Consider the following 17482-nt stretch of genomic DNA (forward strand, 5'->3'; position numbering starts at 1 on the left):
GATAAGACACATTGCGCAATTGCTATCAAACTGCATGCAGTGACATCTATTTCTTCAGTCAGAAGTATATTGTAATAAAAATTTGTTTGGGATATTTTGGAATTCAGCTTTTACTGAAACTGTGGCTTACACTGCAATCCTGTGCACATTTACTGGACGTAAGCACCATTAAATACAGTGGAACTTCTGAGTAAGCATGCATAGGATTATCGACCACATAAGGAGGCTAGACTTGATAACGACAATTTTAGAGAAGAACCCAGTGGTGAATAAAATATAAAAAATAGTCTTATTTGAAGAATTATGATTTCATACACACCTGCATATATATTTGTGTATTTCTTAATCTTCATGGTTTGATTTTGTTTCTCTTCATCCAGGAAACTTTGTGGTACTATGGTCGACGTGCAGGACGTCAGTTTTTAAGTCAGTAACCAACCGTTTTATTAAGAACTTGGCCTGCTCTGGACTCTGTGCCAGCTTAGTCTGTGTGCCTTTTGACATTGTCCTCAGTGCCAGTCCACACTGCTGCTGGTGGATCTACACCATGGTCTTCTGTAAGATCATCAAGTTCTTGCACAAAGTCTTCTGCTCAGTGACGATCCTTAGCTTCCCTGCCATTGCTCTGGATAGGTAAGACACTGAAGTTACTCAGAGATTGTCTCTCACCCTTTGAAATTTAGAAAGGTTTTTCATACAGGTTTTAGATTGATCCTTAATAGTGGCTTGTACCGAGATGAATTTTAAGATGTTGTGGTTGTTATTTTAATATTGTATTGATCTTATGTTCTCTTTTAACTAGTTTTATGTATTATATTGTATTTAATGTTGTTCCCGCTTCAATCCAGAGGGAGAGGCGGGTAAGAAATCAATATGTTGTTGTTGTTAAGGGGGTTCAGCTGCCCTCCACCTTCAGTTCTAAATATCTGCTTACTTATTTCATTCAGAGCAAGGTTTTAGCTTTGCAACCATTCTGTGAGATAAATTATACTAAGAGAGTCTGACTTGTCTAAGAGGGAAATTGCATATACTGGATTTTTTAAAAAAAGGTTTGGGCATCTTCACCTGACCAGCTCTTTATTTCTAAGGCCAAAAATCAAATTCTTGAGCCCCCTAATTGCTATGTATTAATTTCTTTCTGTGTTCCTGCCCGCCACAACCAGCAAAGGAGCTGGTTGTACCTTTTGTCAAGAGAAAGGTCACATTCTGACTATCTGTCTTACTCTTTAGGAAACTCCTTCACTATTTTAAATGTTAACACTGTTACAGGGAAGGAGTTCCGTTCTGTAGACATGGCATGCCTTACCTTTTCCTGATTGGTTTTCCACAAGCCTTTCCTTCCAGTGCCTCTTTGAGAACTTAGCTATTCATTGGTCCCCTTCACTAGGGAAATTCCCAATGTTTGCTAATAGTGGAGCTTTGTCTGTAAAAAGGCAGGGTGTGTGCATCCTAGCTGGTTCAGTTCCCTCTCTACTACAGTGAGCCTTTTTTGTGACACCTAGGTGAAGCACACAGCTTGCCTGGAGTTGACACAGCCCAGGTAACATGGCTGATTCCATTCTGAAACTCCTCAAAAGACCTTGAAACAAAGGAGCACTTGAACTTTCTCAACATCACCAGGCAGTGTGGAAAGACTTTGTTCTGCTTTAGGTAATGACCCCAGTAGAGCAGAGGTTCTGGCCAAAGAGGCAGGTGGGGTCATGACACTCAGTCAGGTGACACAAACCAGAGTCAAGCAAGACAGGGTCAGAGAGAACAGGTCCAAGTTCTGCTAAAGCAAAGTAGTTCAAGTTGGCAAGGTGAAATATGACACTGCATTGCATTCAGGAAGGACAGCTCTGAATGGAGCTTGAGATGGAGGAAGCTTTGAATGTCACTTCAGCAGCACGTAATCCCAGACCGAACCTTAAACAGTGCTGCCGCTCAGTTTGGGTAGTTAGTTCTGCCCAGTGGAGGCTGGTGGCTCTGATTTCAGTGGGGATGTGAATTCATTCTGGGTTTCAGTCAGAACCAGCTTGAACGCTAAAGGAGCTATCCAGGGTGTTGAACCTTATCCTCAAAATAGGTTCATCACCTTGGATAGCTCCTCTAGTGTTCTGACCGAAACCCAAAATGGATTCACAACATCACAAAAATTGGAGCCACCAGCTTCCACTGGCTCTGCCCGTGGGAAAAACCTCTTTAGCTAAAGGTGCCTTGCCAGTTTAACAGTCGCTGGCTCCTACAGAGTGGGGAAGTCTGTGGTTCCCTCTAGAGCTTCCAGGCTGGAGTCTACAGAGTCAGAGACCTAGCAACAATACGACCTCCTCAGGAGAGAGCCGGCCAAATAAAGGAGCTTCCCTCTCACCCTCTGACTCTTTTCTTCAATTCTATGGCCTTGTCCTCTGAGGAAGGGGAGTCACTCAGACTCTAAGGTCAGTGTTGTTCCCCACCTCGATCAAGAGGCAGATAAGAATTATTATTATTATTATTATTATTATTATTATTATTATTATTATTATTGACATTTGCTTAAGGAATCATGCATTTTTCTACTTTTAATCTTTTTAATCAGAAATATTTTCTCTCATATATATTTAAATGCCCTATGAACTCTGATTGCCCTTTAAATAAACTAGTTTTCATTTTTAACTGTAACTTTGTGTTTTGATTCCCCCCCCCTGCAAAAAAAAGTCTTGAGTGCCATTTTTGGCAGAAAGATGGGCTATGAATTAAATAAACATTTCAAACAACTGCTTACCCATGTTACTGTTTCTTTACATTTACCCTACAAAAAACCCAGATGTTTCAAGGTGCATTCCTGTCCAAATGCCTACGATCCCAGAGGCTGACGATCCCAGAGCGTACGATCCCAGAGGCTGACAGGGCATCCTATGCAGAGCAGGAGAAGCACAAAGCTGATCTTCACCTTCCCACACATTTTTGACAGATGGGTGAAAAAGCCTGTCTAGCTGGGGCTCTGCAGTGGGAGGGAAGAAGGCTGAGTAGGCCGGGTGATTCTTCATAAGACAGTCTCCCTAGTCCCCCCCCTGCCCATAGTAGCACCCTCTTTCCCTCCTCTCCAAGGTCTCTTTTGCCTGCTTGGAAAGGCAGTTGGTGCGATTCTCTCTGTGCTGGCTGCAAGGGCGTTGGGGCAGGGAGCTCAGATCCAGGAATCCAACCTATCTTATGGCCATAAGATTGCTCTCCCCAAGGTTCTTTTTCTATAGGAGTTAACATGTTTCTGAGGGGGTGGAAGCTATTACAACCATTTCTGGAAATGTTGTACCTAATTAGGGAAACTTGCTGAGGGGCAGGAGGTTGGGGAGAAACTCTGCTTGCTCCCTCCTTCCATGACGGATGTTCTTTGAGATTCATGGCTGAGTAGGACCCATCCAAAACATTTTTTTGCCTGAGGTGAAGGACCAGATAGTCATAGAATCCTAGAATTTGTATTTATTTTATTTATTTATTTATTTATTTATTTATTTGTTTATTTATTACATTTATATTCCGCCTTTTTTCCTTCAAGGAACCCAAGGCGGCGTCCTCACAACAACCCTGTGAGGTAGGTTGGGCTGAGAGTCTGTGACTGGCCCAAAGTCACCCAGTGGGTTTCCATGGCCGAGTGGGGACAGAAGAGTAGAGTTGGAAGGGGCCTACAAGGCCATCGAGTTCAACCCCCTGCTCCATGCAGGAATCCACCTTAAAACATACCTGACAGATGGTTGTCCAGCTGTCTCTTGAATGCCTCTAGTGTGGGAGAGCCCACGACCTCCCTAGGTAACTGGTTCCATTGTCGTACTGCTCTAACAGGAAGTTTTTCTTGATGTCCAGTGCTTTCCCACCCTGGATATCCCCATACAGAAGCTGACTAAAGCAGCTGAATCTTATGTCAACACCGGCAGCACAGCTGAGAGCAGCAAGATCATTGAAGCGATGCAGGTCAGACTGTGTGGTACACATAGCTCTGTCTGCCAACACTGCGCTGCTGCTCCCTGCCTCCTAACATCTTCTGCCTGAGGTGGCTGCCTCACTATAGCTAATGGTAGGGCTGGTTCTGTGGTGGAGTAAGAAAACCCAGGATATCCACTTTTAAGACCAAAACTATCTGTTGTCGCTTGCTTGTGTTTTATTCACATAAGTATGCAGTTTTATCTACGATTCTTTTGTTTCTCTGCAAATAGTTAGATATACAAATTAATCTACAAATACGATTAGCTCCTTTTTTCCTTCTGTACCCTAGTATTAGTTTAATCGTTAGACTTTGGAAAGTATGACCTTTGCTTATCCTTCATTTCAATACTGTGTCCCACAGACTGGTAAATTTTAGTTTTATTCTAGACCACAAAGCTATGGAAAGAGCAGAAAACTTTCTTTAAAACACAACTATGTCTAACTTGTGGAGTAGCAGGCTTTCATATTAGATAAGATTAAGATTAAATAAATAAATATCAGTTAGGTTAACCACTCACTCCTACTGAGTATATTTTTGTAGTACAGAAAACAACAGTTGTGAAAGATGAAATCTAACTCCAATTCAGTGGAGGATCTGTGATGTTATTGCTATGGGAAGGAAAAAAGAAGAAAACAATCAATAGAGGTTTTGCTGTTTTTATTGATGGACTGCATACTTGACACTTAGAGTTCTCTATTTAGCCTTTTCAATTCAAGACTTAGTTGAATCTAAATAATAACATAGGCAATTTATTTATGTATGTTTAAAGATTTGGTGATATTTTTATATCAAGTGATATTGATCAGTGATTTGAATTACCCAGATTTAAATAAATCCACTAGTGAAAAAATCACACACTGCATTTATATCTCTCTTACAGATCTTTTCCCTCCTTCCTTGTTTTGTTTTGGCAGGTACTATTCAGTTTTATACCCACTAGAAAGGAAGATATCGGATGCAAAGTCTCGAGACCTGGTGATCTACATCTGGGCTCATGCAGTGGTGGCCAGCATTCCTGTATTTGCTGTGACCAACGTGTCAGATATTTATGCTATGTCCAGTTGTACTGAGCTTTGGAGTTACTCCATTGGCCATTTAGCATATGTCATAATTTACAACATTACCACTGTGATTCTGCCAGTGGCTGTGGTGTTTCTCTTTATGATCCTCATCCGCAGAGCACTGAGTGCCAGCCAGAAGAAAAAAGTCATCATAGCTGCCTTAAGAACCCCTCAAAATACAATTTCTATTCCTTATGCCTCCCAGAGGGAATCTGAACTTCATGCCATGCTGCTGTCCATGGTTATGATTTTTATTTTCTGCAGTATCCCCTATATGACTTTGGTGATCTACCGCACTGTACTCAATGCTTCTGACACCTCTGAGTACTTGCTTCTCACTGCCATCTGGCTGCCTAAGGTATCACTGTTAGCCAACCCCCTGCTCTTCCTGACTGTTAACAAATCTGTACGGAAGTGTTTAGTAGGGACAATGGTGCAGTTACACCGAAGGTATAGTCGGAGGAACATTGTCAGCTCTGGAGGTGCTGTGGACACCAACCTGGAGCCTCATGTCCGTTCTGGTAGCCAGCTTCTGGAAATGTTTCATATTGGGCAGCAGCAAATTTTCAAGCCCACCGAGGATGAAGAAGAGAATGAAACCAGATCCATTGGCTCCAGTGGTTACCAGCAGAAGGAAATTCGTACAACTAGCTTAGATGTAGAACAGGCTTTAGTTCAGAGATCTATGCCTCATGCAGTTGCAGATTCTGCAGCGCAAGTGGCGCCCGCTCTGCCAACAGAAGCAGAATTGGCCAATGAGAAGTATTCCATGCAGTTGGGCTTTGGACCCTTCGAGCTGCCTCCACAGTGGCTGTCAGAAAATCGGAACAGTAAGAAACGACTTCTGCCACCATTGGGAAATACTCCCGAGGAGTTAATCCAGACAAAGCAGCCCAAGGGTAAAGCCGAAAGAAAAATTAGCAGGAACAATAAAGTCAGCATCTTCCCCAAGGTGGATTCATAGTAAAAGCACTCTCTGTGATAAGGCAGGGCCATATGGGTGATCCTATGGATCTTTGTTGGGATGAAATTTATTAAAGGCTTATTTTTTGTGCCAATTTATGTAAAAACAAAATGAATTCATAAGTGTTCCTTAGGAATGGGTTTCGATACAAATATCTAATCTCTTATTTCTTTAAATTCATTTTTTTATTATATACAAGGCTAAAGTTGATTAACTCCCAAAGAGGTATTTTGGGGCCTTTTCTGCCCCAAAGATAGCTTCCTCCTTATTGCATTGTGATCCTTAAGAATGGCCATGCACAGCAAGTCTGTACAATGTGTACACACACACACAGAGAGAGAGAGAGAGAGAGAGAGAGAGAGAGAGAGAGAGATTATGATAGCTAATCTACAGTTATGGAACTGTGAGGAAAGATATTCAATAAACATGCATCTCAATAGATGTTTTGCTCTTGCATAAAAAGCACTGAACATCTTTTAGGAACTCTACCTGACTGGTCAATCTGGGATGTCTTTTATAGGCCAGGAACAAACAAACACTGGGCATTTGAATGATATTTTATAATTTAGTAATATTTTTCTTCTTGCTTTTCATACCTTTAAAGTATTTTAAGCTGCAATCTTGTTGTTGAGGCAAGCATGTGCTCTAAATACATGCACTTGACCTTGGGTACACTGCGTATGAAATATTCCCAGCCAGGGACTGACATTTAGTGGGATCGATGTTTAGTACTGAAGGTTTTTAGAAAAATGATCAGAAGAGCAGCAACAACCTAACGGAGATAAAATACAGAGGACATCAGTAAACAGTTTTTTTGTTTTTACAACCACTTGAAAAGGAGCATAGCAAATTTTGAATAGCTTCCCCAACGAAGTATGAATATATGACCCTTAATTGAAATGTAATAATCACTGTGTTAGAAGGATTCCTGTTATTCTTCATACAGAAGATTACATGTGCCTCTCCAATGTAGCATGGTCACTTCCTTGGTGAAATGGTACTTAGGTAGTGGTCGCTATGTCTGGTACACAGTGCATTAAAAACAAGTGCCACTATTTGAGTGTAGGTTCTAGAGTGTAACACATGTGCACATACTCCATGGATTACATATATAAAATGCTTCTTCACTATGGCTTACAGCCCTCTACCCATGCAATTTTGTTTTTTGCAAAGAAATGAAAGAATTTCAGGTTTAAATTATTTGCACTCTCAGATTATATTATCTGTGATTTGTTATAGTTTGATTTGTCTTTAGCTTATCTTGGTTTGTCTGAAAGAAAGGGAAGGATTTTAAAATTTAAAATATTGCACAGAGAATTATTTTGGTGTTCATTTCTAAGGTATGCTATCACTGCTGATTTCTACTATATGAATGAATGGATACAAGTTGATTTTTTTTCCTTTTTAAACTGGCATGCAAATTATGCAAAGAGAATACAGAAATACAGAGGAAAATCCTTGAACAATTGTTTACCTTGAATAGTATTTTTTAAGACTTTAGAATAGATATAAATTGAAAAAGGCATATAAGGTGCTTTTTCCCTTTTAAAAACCAAAATACATATATTTTAGAAAAGATGTGACACAGTTTTTCTCCTCAAAGATGCATAGTTGGACAGTGTTGTGGCTTTGCACAAAGGCATTTAAATGCCATTGTCAGGACACAGGCTAGTTGAATGTCTACAGCAGGAGTGGAGAGACTATTACCCTCCAGATGTTGTTGGGACTCTAACTCCCATCAGCCCCAGCCAGGATGGTCAATAGCCATGGGAGTTATTGCCCAACAACTTCTGGAGCACCTCAGCTTCCTCACCTCACCCCCGATCTAAAGCACATGAAAGTGTAGTATATTATAAATAGTATGTGTATATGTAATACATGTAAATCATTCTTGACTATTTCATGCAGTAATCAACCTTCGTAGTATAACACACTTCACAAATCGAAGCTGGTTACAATAGCAAGCTTTCTTAAGTGTGTTCAGACACCTTGCTGTAGATCACCTTCTTCCCTCTGGTATAGCATGAACGTGGCTTATTCATTATTGCACTCTAAACCAGTCTAGAAACTTCTTTGTCTCTTCCATCTGTTAGTTTGCAAGCAATCCCTTTCTTTTCCATAAAAGTGACCACTGCCATTCCTCAAAAAGAAAAACATTGGGATCACTCTTTCAGCCTTCACACTCCTGCTTTAGAGTACATATTTTGGACGTGTTGAGCCATTGGGCAGGACCTCTGCTTCTTAATTGAAGTCCCCCCCTTTTTAAAGTGTGTTTTTCATGAGAACAAACAACTCTTTGCCAGGTTTACATATCTGAACAGAATAATGTTTAAAGCAAGAAAAAAATCCAGCATAAGCAGAGCTTATGGGACACAGGTGTTCTTCCTTAAGTATTTCTGAAGTTTCAGAGGGTTCTGTAGATTCTAAGGGATCTAAGAGTTATTTCTACATCTTACTGATATTTTTTTTGCAATAAAATGTGTAAATAGTTTATTATTATAGTGTCAAGTCACCGTTTCTCTCCTTTTCAAAGTATGCTTTACACTAGTTTTCTATCTAGAAAATGTACACAACTTCAGAATATGACAAGTCTTATTTTTGCCTCAACAATCTTCATTTTGGGAGGTATTTAATATATTTGCTTTGAGAGAATTAAGTTTGAGAACTCAAGCCAAGAGAAACTTTTCTTTCCCCATAAGGATTTTCAGATGCCACAAAAAAATGGGTTCAAGTTACAGGAAGCCAGATTCTGGCTAGACATCAGGAAAAAGTTCCTGACTGTTAGAGCAGTACGACAATGGGACCAGTTGTGGGCTCTCCCACACTAGAGGCATTCAAGAGGCAGCTGGACAACCATCTGTCAGGGATGCTTTAAGGTGGATTCCTACATTGAGCAGGGGGTTGGACTCGATGGCCTTGTGGGCCCCTTCCAATTCTACTATTCTATGATTCTATAAAAAATCTAGAATCCCTAATTCAGTTGTTACTAAAAAGGATTTAGGATTGGACTGCCTGAAATCCTAGTTTCTACTGCAGTCCAACCCCCATTGTGTTCTAACCTGTCTTCTAACTAAAGGCATCTTTCTAGAGTGGGAATAGGCAACCTGGTGCCCTCCAGATGTTTTGGACTACAACTCCCATAATCTTTGACCATTAGCCATATTGATTGTCTAATGGCAACAAGGGAGAGGGCCTTCTTGGTGGTGGCCCCCCAACTGTGGAATGAACTCCCCGATGAGGCCTGCCTGGAACCAACATTGTTTTCTTTTTGGTGCCAGGTTAAAACATATAAGGAGTTTTTAATCAGGTCCTGGATTGTTTTTGGTTAATAGTTTTAAACATTTATTTATTTATTTATTTATTTATTGCATTCCTATACTGACCAATAGCCAAATTTTAAAGATTTTGTGAACTGCCCAGAGAGCTTCAGCTCATAAATGAAATGATTGGGGCTTATGGGAGTTGTAATCCAATGCAAGCACAGGTCACCATTCTCCCTGTTCTGGAGAAAAGTCATTTTCATATCCTTGGTTCAGGAGCACACTCAAAGCTAATTTCTCGGCTTGGTGATGTACTTGCTTTATCTCTGCCTCCAAATATAACTTTGCCTAAGATTGCATAGTTATCACTAGGTGAAACTATTGATATTTGGCTGGTCCCTAATAGATGAACATGGCACATTCAAGCCCAAAGGCTGCATGTGTTACCAGACCTCACCAACGTTCCTACACTTCACTTCTCCCCTCCCGCTTAATGATCATCTCAGTATCTCCACCAGCCCTGCATTTCTCAATGCCTGAGCCTCAATTGCTCAGAATTACAGGAAGCCTAAGCAAACAAAGATGCCACAGCCTCTGCGGCTGTGATTAGCTTTGCAGTTTTGATTTTACAGGGGAGTTCTGCAGCCTCAAAGCTAGACAGATGACCAGTTAAGGGGGCTTACAAGAGACCTTACATTTTAAAGTAATTTTTTCATGCATCTGTAAAAATGAGCTTTAGGCCACGAACACGTAAGTCATAATAAATGTGTTCAAGTGCTGAAGGACTTGGGTTTTTCCTACAGCAAAACAGCCTGGGCCCAACCTACCCAGGAGACACTATATTCCATCATGACCTTTACCATCAGCTGGGAATACTCACTTGAGTACACCACCTATGCACTATAAAGACTTCAAGGGCATGCATAGAGGCATTCTTGGTGGCTGCCCCTCAGCTTTGGAATTCTCATTCCAAAGCTGGAGACTCAACAAAGCCTGAGCATGTACATCTTCCTGAAGAGCTACAAGTTTTTTTTAATTCAAGTTAAATTTTAGTAGTCAAGGATAAGAACATAAGTAATGCCATGCTAGAACAGACCAAGGGGGCATCTAGTCCAGCATTCTGTTCACACAGTGGTCAACCAGCTGCACAAAGGAAACCCACAAGCAGGACATGAGTGCAACAGCACCCTCCTGCCCATGTTCCCCAGCAACCGGTGTACATAAGCTTATTGCCTCTGATACTGGAGGTAGTTTGGAGCCATCAGGACTAGTAGCCACAATTTTGTCAAGGATAGAGAGAGAAGTTAACAGTGCAATTTTGTGCAACAGACATAAGTCCTATTGAATTTTTAGGGCTTTAACTCCCTGAACTTGACAAGCTAGCTTTTACATCATAATATTCCCTGGTTTCTCCATCCACTGCGTCAAGGAAGCTGGGACAGGTGTTTTCTATGTACTTAAAGAGAAATCTCTAACAGTAAATTTTAACAGTAAATTAAAAGTAGATTAAATAGGGGATTTGAAAAGAAATTGAATTTAACATCACCTTTATTGGATTTTCCTAAATCAGACAGCACAAAATAAGTCCATATAGATGTTAAACTTAGAATCTGTTTGGGGGAAGCTCCACCATAAGCATCAAAACAATTCCAAATTATCACAACCTTTCTAATAGGCTATACTATTAATGTACTGGGTGTAAGCATACAGGCGTCACACACCAACTGAATATTTTCAATTGAATTGTCCTGTTTGTTGCACGAATGGACAATCTGGAAGCAGTTAGCCAGATCTTTCAGCTAAATAATTAATCATGATTCACTTAACTCAATCAAATGATGAGGAGCAAACCTCTGGAGGTCTTCTTCTCATTAATACCACTTTGGTCCTTCCATTGAACTCCAATTTCAACTAATGCAAAAGTATTACATCAATATTAATGTAAAGTTAACTTCCTCAGCTTTACAGAAGACTTTGTGGCAAAATGTCAAGAACATTAATTCCCTTCCCCCCTCAGATTCATTTGTATTCCAGTCATCTTTAGGGGAAATCGTGCCTGAGTCCAGCTCCGGCTTAGAGCCCCCTCTCCCCTGCTACCAACTGTCACTGCTGAGGCCATCAGTGGGAGAGGAAAAAGCAGCCAGGCACCTCTCCATCGAGCCTTGATCTGTATGAGGGAGAGGGAAAGGAAGCAGCTGCTGAACTTTGCAACTAAGAATCTAGTGCCCGAATTTGCTTTTCCCCCTCCTCCCTCTCAATCCCCTTTCCTTTTGTGTCATGTTTTTTAGATTGTAAGCCTGTGGGCAGGGACTGTCTTAAGACATATTTTTGTAAACCACTTTCTGGCTAAAGGGCGGGATAAAAGTGCTAAAATAAATCAATCAATCCCTGTGCAAGTTTGAGTCTATCATTCCCCCACCCCACTTGGCAGCAGCTATCAATGAAGAGAAGCAGGAACAAGGAAACTATTCGATGGTCCATGGCTCATATATCTAATCCTACCTAGGGTGTGATCCTATGCATGCTTAGTCAGAAAAAAGTTCTAACACTCCCAGCATTCCCCAGCCAGCCATGGAAGTTGTAGGACTTTTTTCTGTCTACACATGCTGCATAAGATTGCACCCTGAATGATTAGACCAGGGGGTGGTTAGTGTGGGGGAAGAGTTTGAATAGGGATATGAATTACATTTCCCAGCCTATAAAACTAAATAAGAAGCCTGCCCAGACCATGTTAGCTAAAACTGTTGCAACCTGTTGAAAACTGCTGTTACTTGCTCAACAGGAGCATCCCCTGACTTGGTACCCTCCAGATAGGTTGAACTACAATTTCCATCACCTCCGCCAGCATGGTTAATGGCCATGCTGGTTTGGGGATGATGGAAGTTGTAGTCAAACACTTTTGGAGGGTACCAGGTTGGGAAAGGACGGTTTTGGGCTGGTGGGGTGGGGTGGGGGAGTAATATACTTAAAGTAAGATGGTGCCACCTGGTGGTCGAATGGACACAGAGTCTGAAGTGCATGCCATTCATATACATGTTTTAACATGGGATGCCTTTCCTTTGAAATTCTTTATAAAACTAGATCAACTCAACCAAATGCAACAGCAGCATGGAAAGACAGCCTGGCTGATTTCTACTCTGGATTATTATTATTATTATTATTATTATTATTATTATTATTATTATTATTATTATTATTTATTATTTATTTTTATAGCACCATCTATGTACATGGTGCTGTACAGAGTAAAACAGTAAATAGCAAGACCCTGCCGCATAGGCTTACATTCTATTAAAATCATAGTAAAGCGATAAGGAGGGGAAGAGAATGCAAACAGGCACTGGGTAGGGTAAACAGGCACAGGGTAGGGTAAAACTAACAGTATAAAGTCCAAACAGCATCAAGTTTTAAAAGCTTTAGGAAAAAGAAAAGTTTTTAGCTGAGCTTTAAAAGCTGCGATTGAACTTGTGGATCTCAGATGTTCTGGAAGAGCGTTCCAGGCGTAAGGGGCAGCAGAAGAAAATGGACGAAGCCGAGCAAGGGAAGTAGAGACCCTTGGGCAGGCGAGAAACATGGCGTCAGAGGAGCGAAGAGCTGGAGTGGGGCAATAGTGTGAGATGAGAGAGGAGAGATAGGAAGGAGCTAGACAGTGATGAAACCCATAAATGCTTGGCACACTTTTCTATCAGTCCTTCTTTTCTTCTTTTAGTCCTGGAGTTCTTTCCTCCCAAAGCTTCTTGATCGATCTTCATCTTGACTTCATCTCCAAATACTGCAGAGCATGCTGAAAAACAAAGTTCCAGCCTTATTCTCAACAATAATCTTATTCTCAACAATAATGGTGTACATGTGGAAGGAAATCTGGCTTATAGAGTGGAATAATATACCTGCCTACTCACAAGTAAGTCTTATCGCGTACAGAGGGATTTAGTGTATAGCAGCCTTCCCCAAGCCCAATGCCCTTCAGATATTTTAGACTATAACTTCCAGCATTCCTGATTATTGGCCATGGTGGGAGTTGAAGTCCAAAACATCTGGAGGGCACCAGAGTGAGCAGTGACATGATAGCTAAGTTTGCTCATGACACCAAATTATTCAGGATGGTAAAAACAAAGACCAAAAGATCTGTCCAGACTGCGTAAATGTCAAATGCCATAAATTAAGGGATTAAGACATCATTCGATCTTTTTCTTTTTTAAAGCATAATGAACAACATCCTGGCTGTGCATTTAGAATTGCACTGATCAGAATTCTAGAACTGAGATGCATCTGCAGCAAAGGAAATATCAACCATTCTGCAAACAGACCTCCCACAAACCTAACCAACTCTGTCACATTTTATATAAACCATCACATTTACTCATGTCCTGCGTGTATTCAATCACATTTACTTCTAGGCAAGTATGAATTGACTTTGCTGCCTTAAAGTGATCCAGCACTTTTCTGCAACCTATAGAACCTGAAACCTGACGAGTTAAACTACAACTCCCAGAATTCCCTAGCTAGGGAATTCTGGGAGTTGTAGTCCAACAATCCGGACGGCCCCAGGTTGGAGAAGGCTGCCTCCGACGCGCAGTCGCTTCAGCCTTCTCCGGTGCACCGGCGGGACGCTAAAACTAATTGCGCAAGCCCAATATGGCTTCTAAGAAGCCAGAATCTTAACTTCCGCCCTTTGTGTCTACCCTGTTTCCGGGTTGTGCTGCGTCGTACGGGGTTGCCTAAGCAACCAAGAATCGGAGCGTCTCGTGGCTGGTTGTTTACAGAGGTTTCCTTTTACGCTGCTCTGCTGATATCCTGTTTGGGGTGAGCTAATGTAGGGCCTTTGTTAACAAATGATTCCTCCCCCTACCCTGCTGTATAGGGGGGGGGGACACCTTAATATTTCAAACCAGCTCTACAAACAAGGTGTAGTTATGTGGCCCAATGCGATGTATGTTTTACTCAGAAGTAATTCTCGTTAAGCTTAACGGGGCTTGCTCCCAATTAGGTATGCATAGGATGGTGCCCTTGGGTCGCACGTCCTTAGCTCTTCGAAATATGTTCCTCTTGGTTTTTCTTAGTGACTTCGTTTAATTTGGATTCTCTTTCGTCAAGCTTTAGGGGTCGAATCCTCTTTTTATGTGATTATTTAATTAATTGGGTGAAGGAAGTAATGCTCTATGTAAATGGATGCCAGCAATGCTGAGTCCTTGTCATAAATAGAACATAGCCCCTACTAATTCTCTCCCTCAACACACTCACGTTCTTGATAAAATCATGTGAACATCCATTCTACATCTCAAGATCTGATCCCTGTGGGGATCTTTCATAATACTACGTCACTTTTAAAGACTGGAGCAGCTGTGGGAGATTGGTGGCTGTGATAATCCTCCTCTGTTTGAAGCTGTAAAGTACGAATAGTGTTTATGTATTTTATTTTAAAGCACTTTTATCCCTATCTTATCTCTGTGGAGTTCTAGTATCTTATAAACCCCCAATAACTTCCAATTTACATCATAACCTAAAACACAAACACAGCAGCAGGTAACAGATTTCTGCAGTTAGAAGTTAGGAAGACTTTTCCCTCTGCCTGGCTTCATGAGTATTATTGGGTGCGACTCCAAATGGGCTGGAGGGAAAGAGTGATTGGTCTGAGAGGCATTTTATGAACCTACTGATCTCTCTCTCAATCCTATCTTTCCCCCTGTCACATGATTTATTTATTTATTTTATTTATTTATTATACTTATATATTGCTCCCATAACCAGGGCTCTCTGGGCGGTTTACAGAAATTCTAAAATTGAGATAAAAACAAGAATGCAAAATTTAAAACTCTAAAACACAGTACACACACACATAGAGCATTCAAAACCAATTAAAAACTAAACATGTGGATAATTAGGATGTGCTGCCATATGCCCAGGCAAAGAGGAAAGTCTTAACCTGGCGCCGGAAAGATAGCAGTGTTGGTGCCAGGCGAGCCTCATCAGGGAGATCATTCCACAGTCTGGGGGCCACCACCGAAAAGGCCCTATCCCTCGTTGCCACTCTCCAAGCCTCTCTCGGAGTAGGCACCCGGAGGAGGACCTTAGATGTTGAACGTAGTGACCGGGTATATTCACGTTGGGAGAGGCGTTCCGTCAGGTATTGTGGTCCCAAGCCGTGTAAGGCTTTATAGGTCAAAACCAGCACCTTGAATTGGGCTCGGAAACATACAGGCAGCCAGTGCAAGCGGACCAGAGCAGGTGTTATATGGTCAAACCTTCTGGTTCCCGAAATCAGTCTGGCCGCTGCATTTTGCACGAGCTGCAGCTTCCGAACCGTCTTCAAAGGCAGCCCTACGTAGAGCGCATTGCAGTAATCTAACTTGGAGGTTACCAGAGCATGGACAACTGAAGCCAGGTTATCCCTGTCTAGATAGGGGCGTAGCTGGGCCACCAACCCGAGTTTGTAGAAGGCACTCCATGCCACTGAGGTCACCTGAGCCTCAAGTGACAATGATGCAGATTTGCATGACTGCTAGGGAGATAGGTTTACTTCCATGGCTCTTCAGATGTCCCATCACCTTCTCCCTGATGCTTTGCCACAAATAATATCAAAAATGTATTGTACCCCACTTTTTGGCCCCAAGGATCCCCGAAGCAGTGAATAATATGTTAAAATACTATAATAAATAGCACCTTGTCTAGTGTTCCTGTATCATATAAGGCTTATGCAAAGAGCTGGTGTAGCAGACAGAAGTGGGGGCTGTCTCTATGCAAGGAAAACTCCAGGATGGGTGTGCGGTGGCTCTGTGTTGATTATACAACACAGCAGCCACCTTGCAGCCATTGCAGGACTTTCCTTTGAACCTGTGAAGAAAAAAAAGTCAGGGACTTACTTCGACTTTTTTCTCCGGAGTGAGGCGACTATGGCACATCCACCATCTATCCTCACTCTGAAGTTGTGATGTAGGTGTGGCTGGGCAGATGGCAACCCCTGATTGGTTGCCATCGACCTGGGCAGAGGGCAGGGAGAGGGATATGGCATCAGGATTAGCCACTGCCTCCCCTAATCAGCAAAAGTGTGGGGTTTTGCTTATCATGGCAGCAACCCACCACCGTATATGCAGCCCCCTGGTGATCTGAGAATGAGTATTAAATAGATCTGAGCTGAGCTGTGCTCAGGATGAAGTGGACATGTCATTGCTTTTCTATGAGCACAACTCACAGCACAACCTCCTTTTATGGCCCAGAAAGCAGCTGAAACTGAGTTGAGTAGTGGAATGCGATTAAGGACTGAGTTACAAGTTGCCCTTCTAGCAAGACAATTGCGTATCAGGAACACAGCTTTGGACTGCATTTGTCCAGCTTGCATTCTCACCAGGAGCAGCCCTAGAGTAGCTGCTAGCAACTGGCATCCTAGGCGAGCCATGCAATTGGTGCTCCCAAGCCCCAAAGGGCAACCACCCCATCTTCATAAGCAGAAATATTACCATTTATAATAAAATGCGCCCCAAATTATTTTCTTTTTCTTTTTGCCAAGCACTGTATCAGCACAGAGGGGCTCATGAAAACAACAAAGGAGAGGAGCTCAACCCTGGAAGAAAGGTCCCTGGATGAAGGGTCCTGGGAGCTTCCTTGGGGTGACGTGGCCAACAAGGTGCCATCAGCCCTTAGGCTCAGCCCTCTGAAGGCAAAAGTGGCTGCTTGGGGGGTTCTCACTCCCTGCCTCCAACTGGGAGTAGTAGCGCAGAAGGAGGCTATCCCACATTACCTGAGGGAAGACCGGGTCCCAAAGGCAGGTTGACTTAGCCCCATCAACTCCAATTTATTATTTTTATTTATTTATTACATTTTTATACCGCCCAATAGCTGAAGCTCTCTGGGCGGTTCACAAAAATTAAAACCATAATAAAACAACCAACAGGTTAAAAATCAAAGTTTAAGCAAAAAGGAACCCTAGACTTAAGTGTTTGCAATGTTATAAATGAATGCAGATTAATCGTAACACAATATTTCAGGGCGTTATAATACAACAGTTGATGTGTCAGCCTTCCAAGAACTTTTTTTTTTGGTAGCACCAGCTTTCGGGTGACCTGTTTTTCCTGTTTGCATCAATGGGAGTGACTTCCTCTACCTGCAGCTGCTATAGAGTTTGCTGGTATTATCGGCACGGCATCGAAAATGGATTAAATCTAAGAAGTTTCATCCACAGCCTTGCAGTGTGGACTTCTCATATTTAACAAATCAAACTTAAGTGACAGCATTATCAATAGAAAAAGAAAAGGTTTGGACAAAT

The 17482-nt window shown here is 41.9% G+C and overlaps 2 protein-coding genes across 2 annotated transcripts in view; both read left to right on the plus strand.

Moving 5' to 3' along the window:
- The window catches only part of GPR176 (G protein-coupled receptor 176), a 32899-nt gene extending 26885 nt beyond the window's left edge, over nt 1-6014 (plus strand). The window contains exons 2-3 of the mRNA XM_063117720.1: nt 381-633; nt 4852-6014. Coding sequence (XP_062973790.1) covers nt 381-633; nt 4852-5962 — 1364 coding nt within the window. The 3' untranslated portion in view covers nt 5963-6014. The remainder of the gene's footprint in view (nt 1-380; nt 634-4851) is intronic.
- A 7937-nt stretch (nt 6015-13951) lies between these two features.
- Nucleotides 13952-17482, plus strand: part of FSIP1 (fibrous sheath interacting protein 1) — a 93297-nt gene continuing 89766 nt past the window's right edge. The window contains exon 1 of the mRNA XM_063117728.1: nt 13952-14025. The gene's annotated coding sequence lies outside the window, so the exon portion shown is untranslated. The remainder of the gene's footprint in view (nt 14026-17482) is intronic.

The sequence above is a fragment of the Elgaria multicarinata genome, chromosome 2 (genome assembly GCF_023053635.1).
Source record: "Elgaria multicarinata webbii isolate HBS135686 ecotype San Diego chromosome 2, rElgMul1.1.pri, whole genome shotgun sequence".
NCBI classification, from domain to species: domain Eukaryota; kingdom Metazoa; phylum Chordata; class Lepidosauria; order Squamata; family Anguidae; genus Elgaria; species Elgaria multicarinata.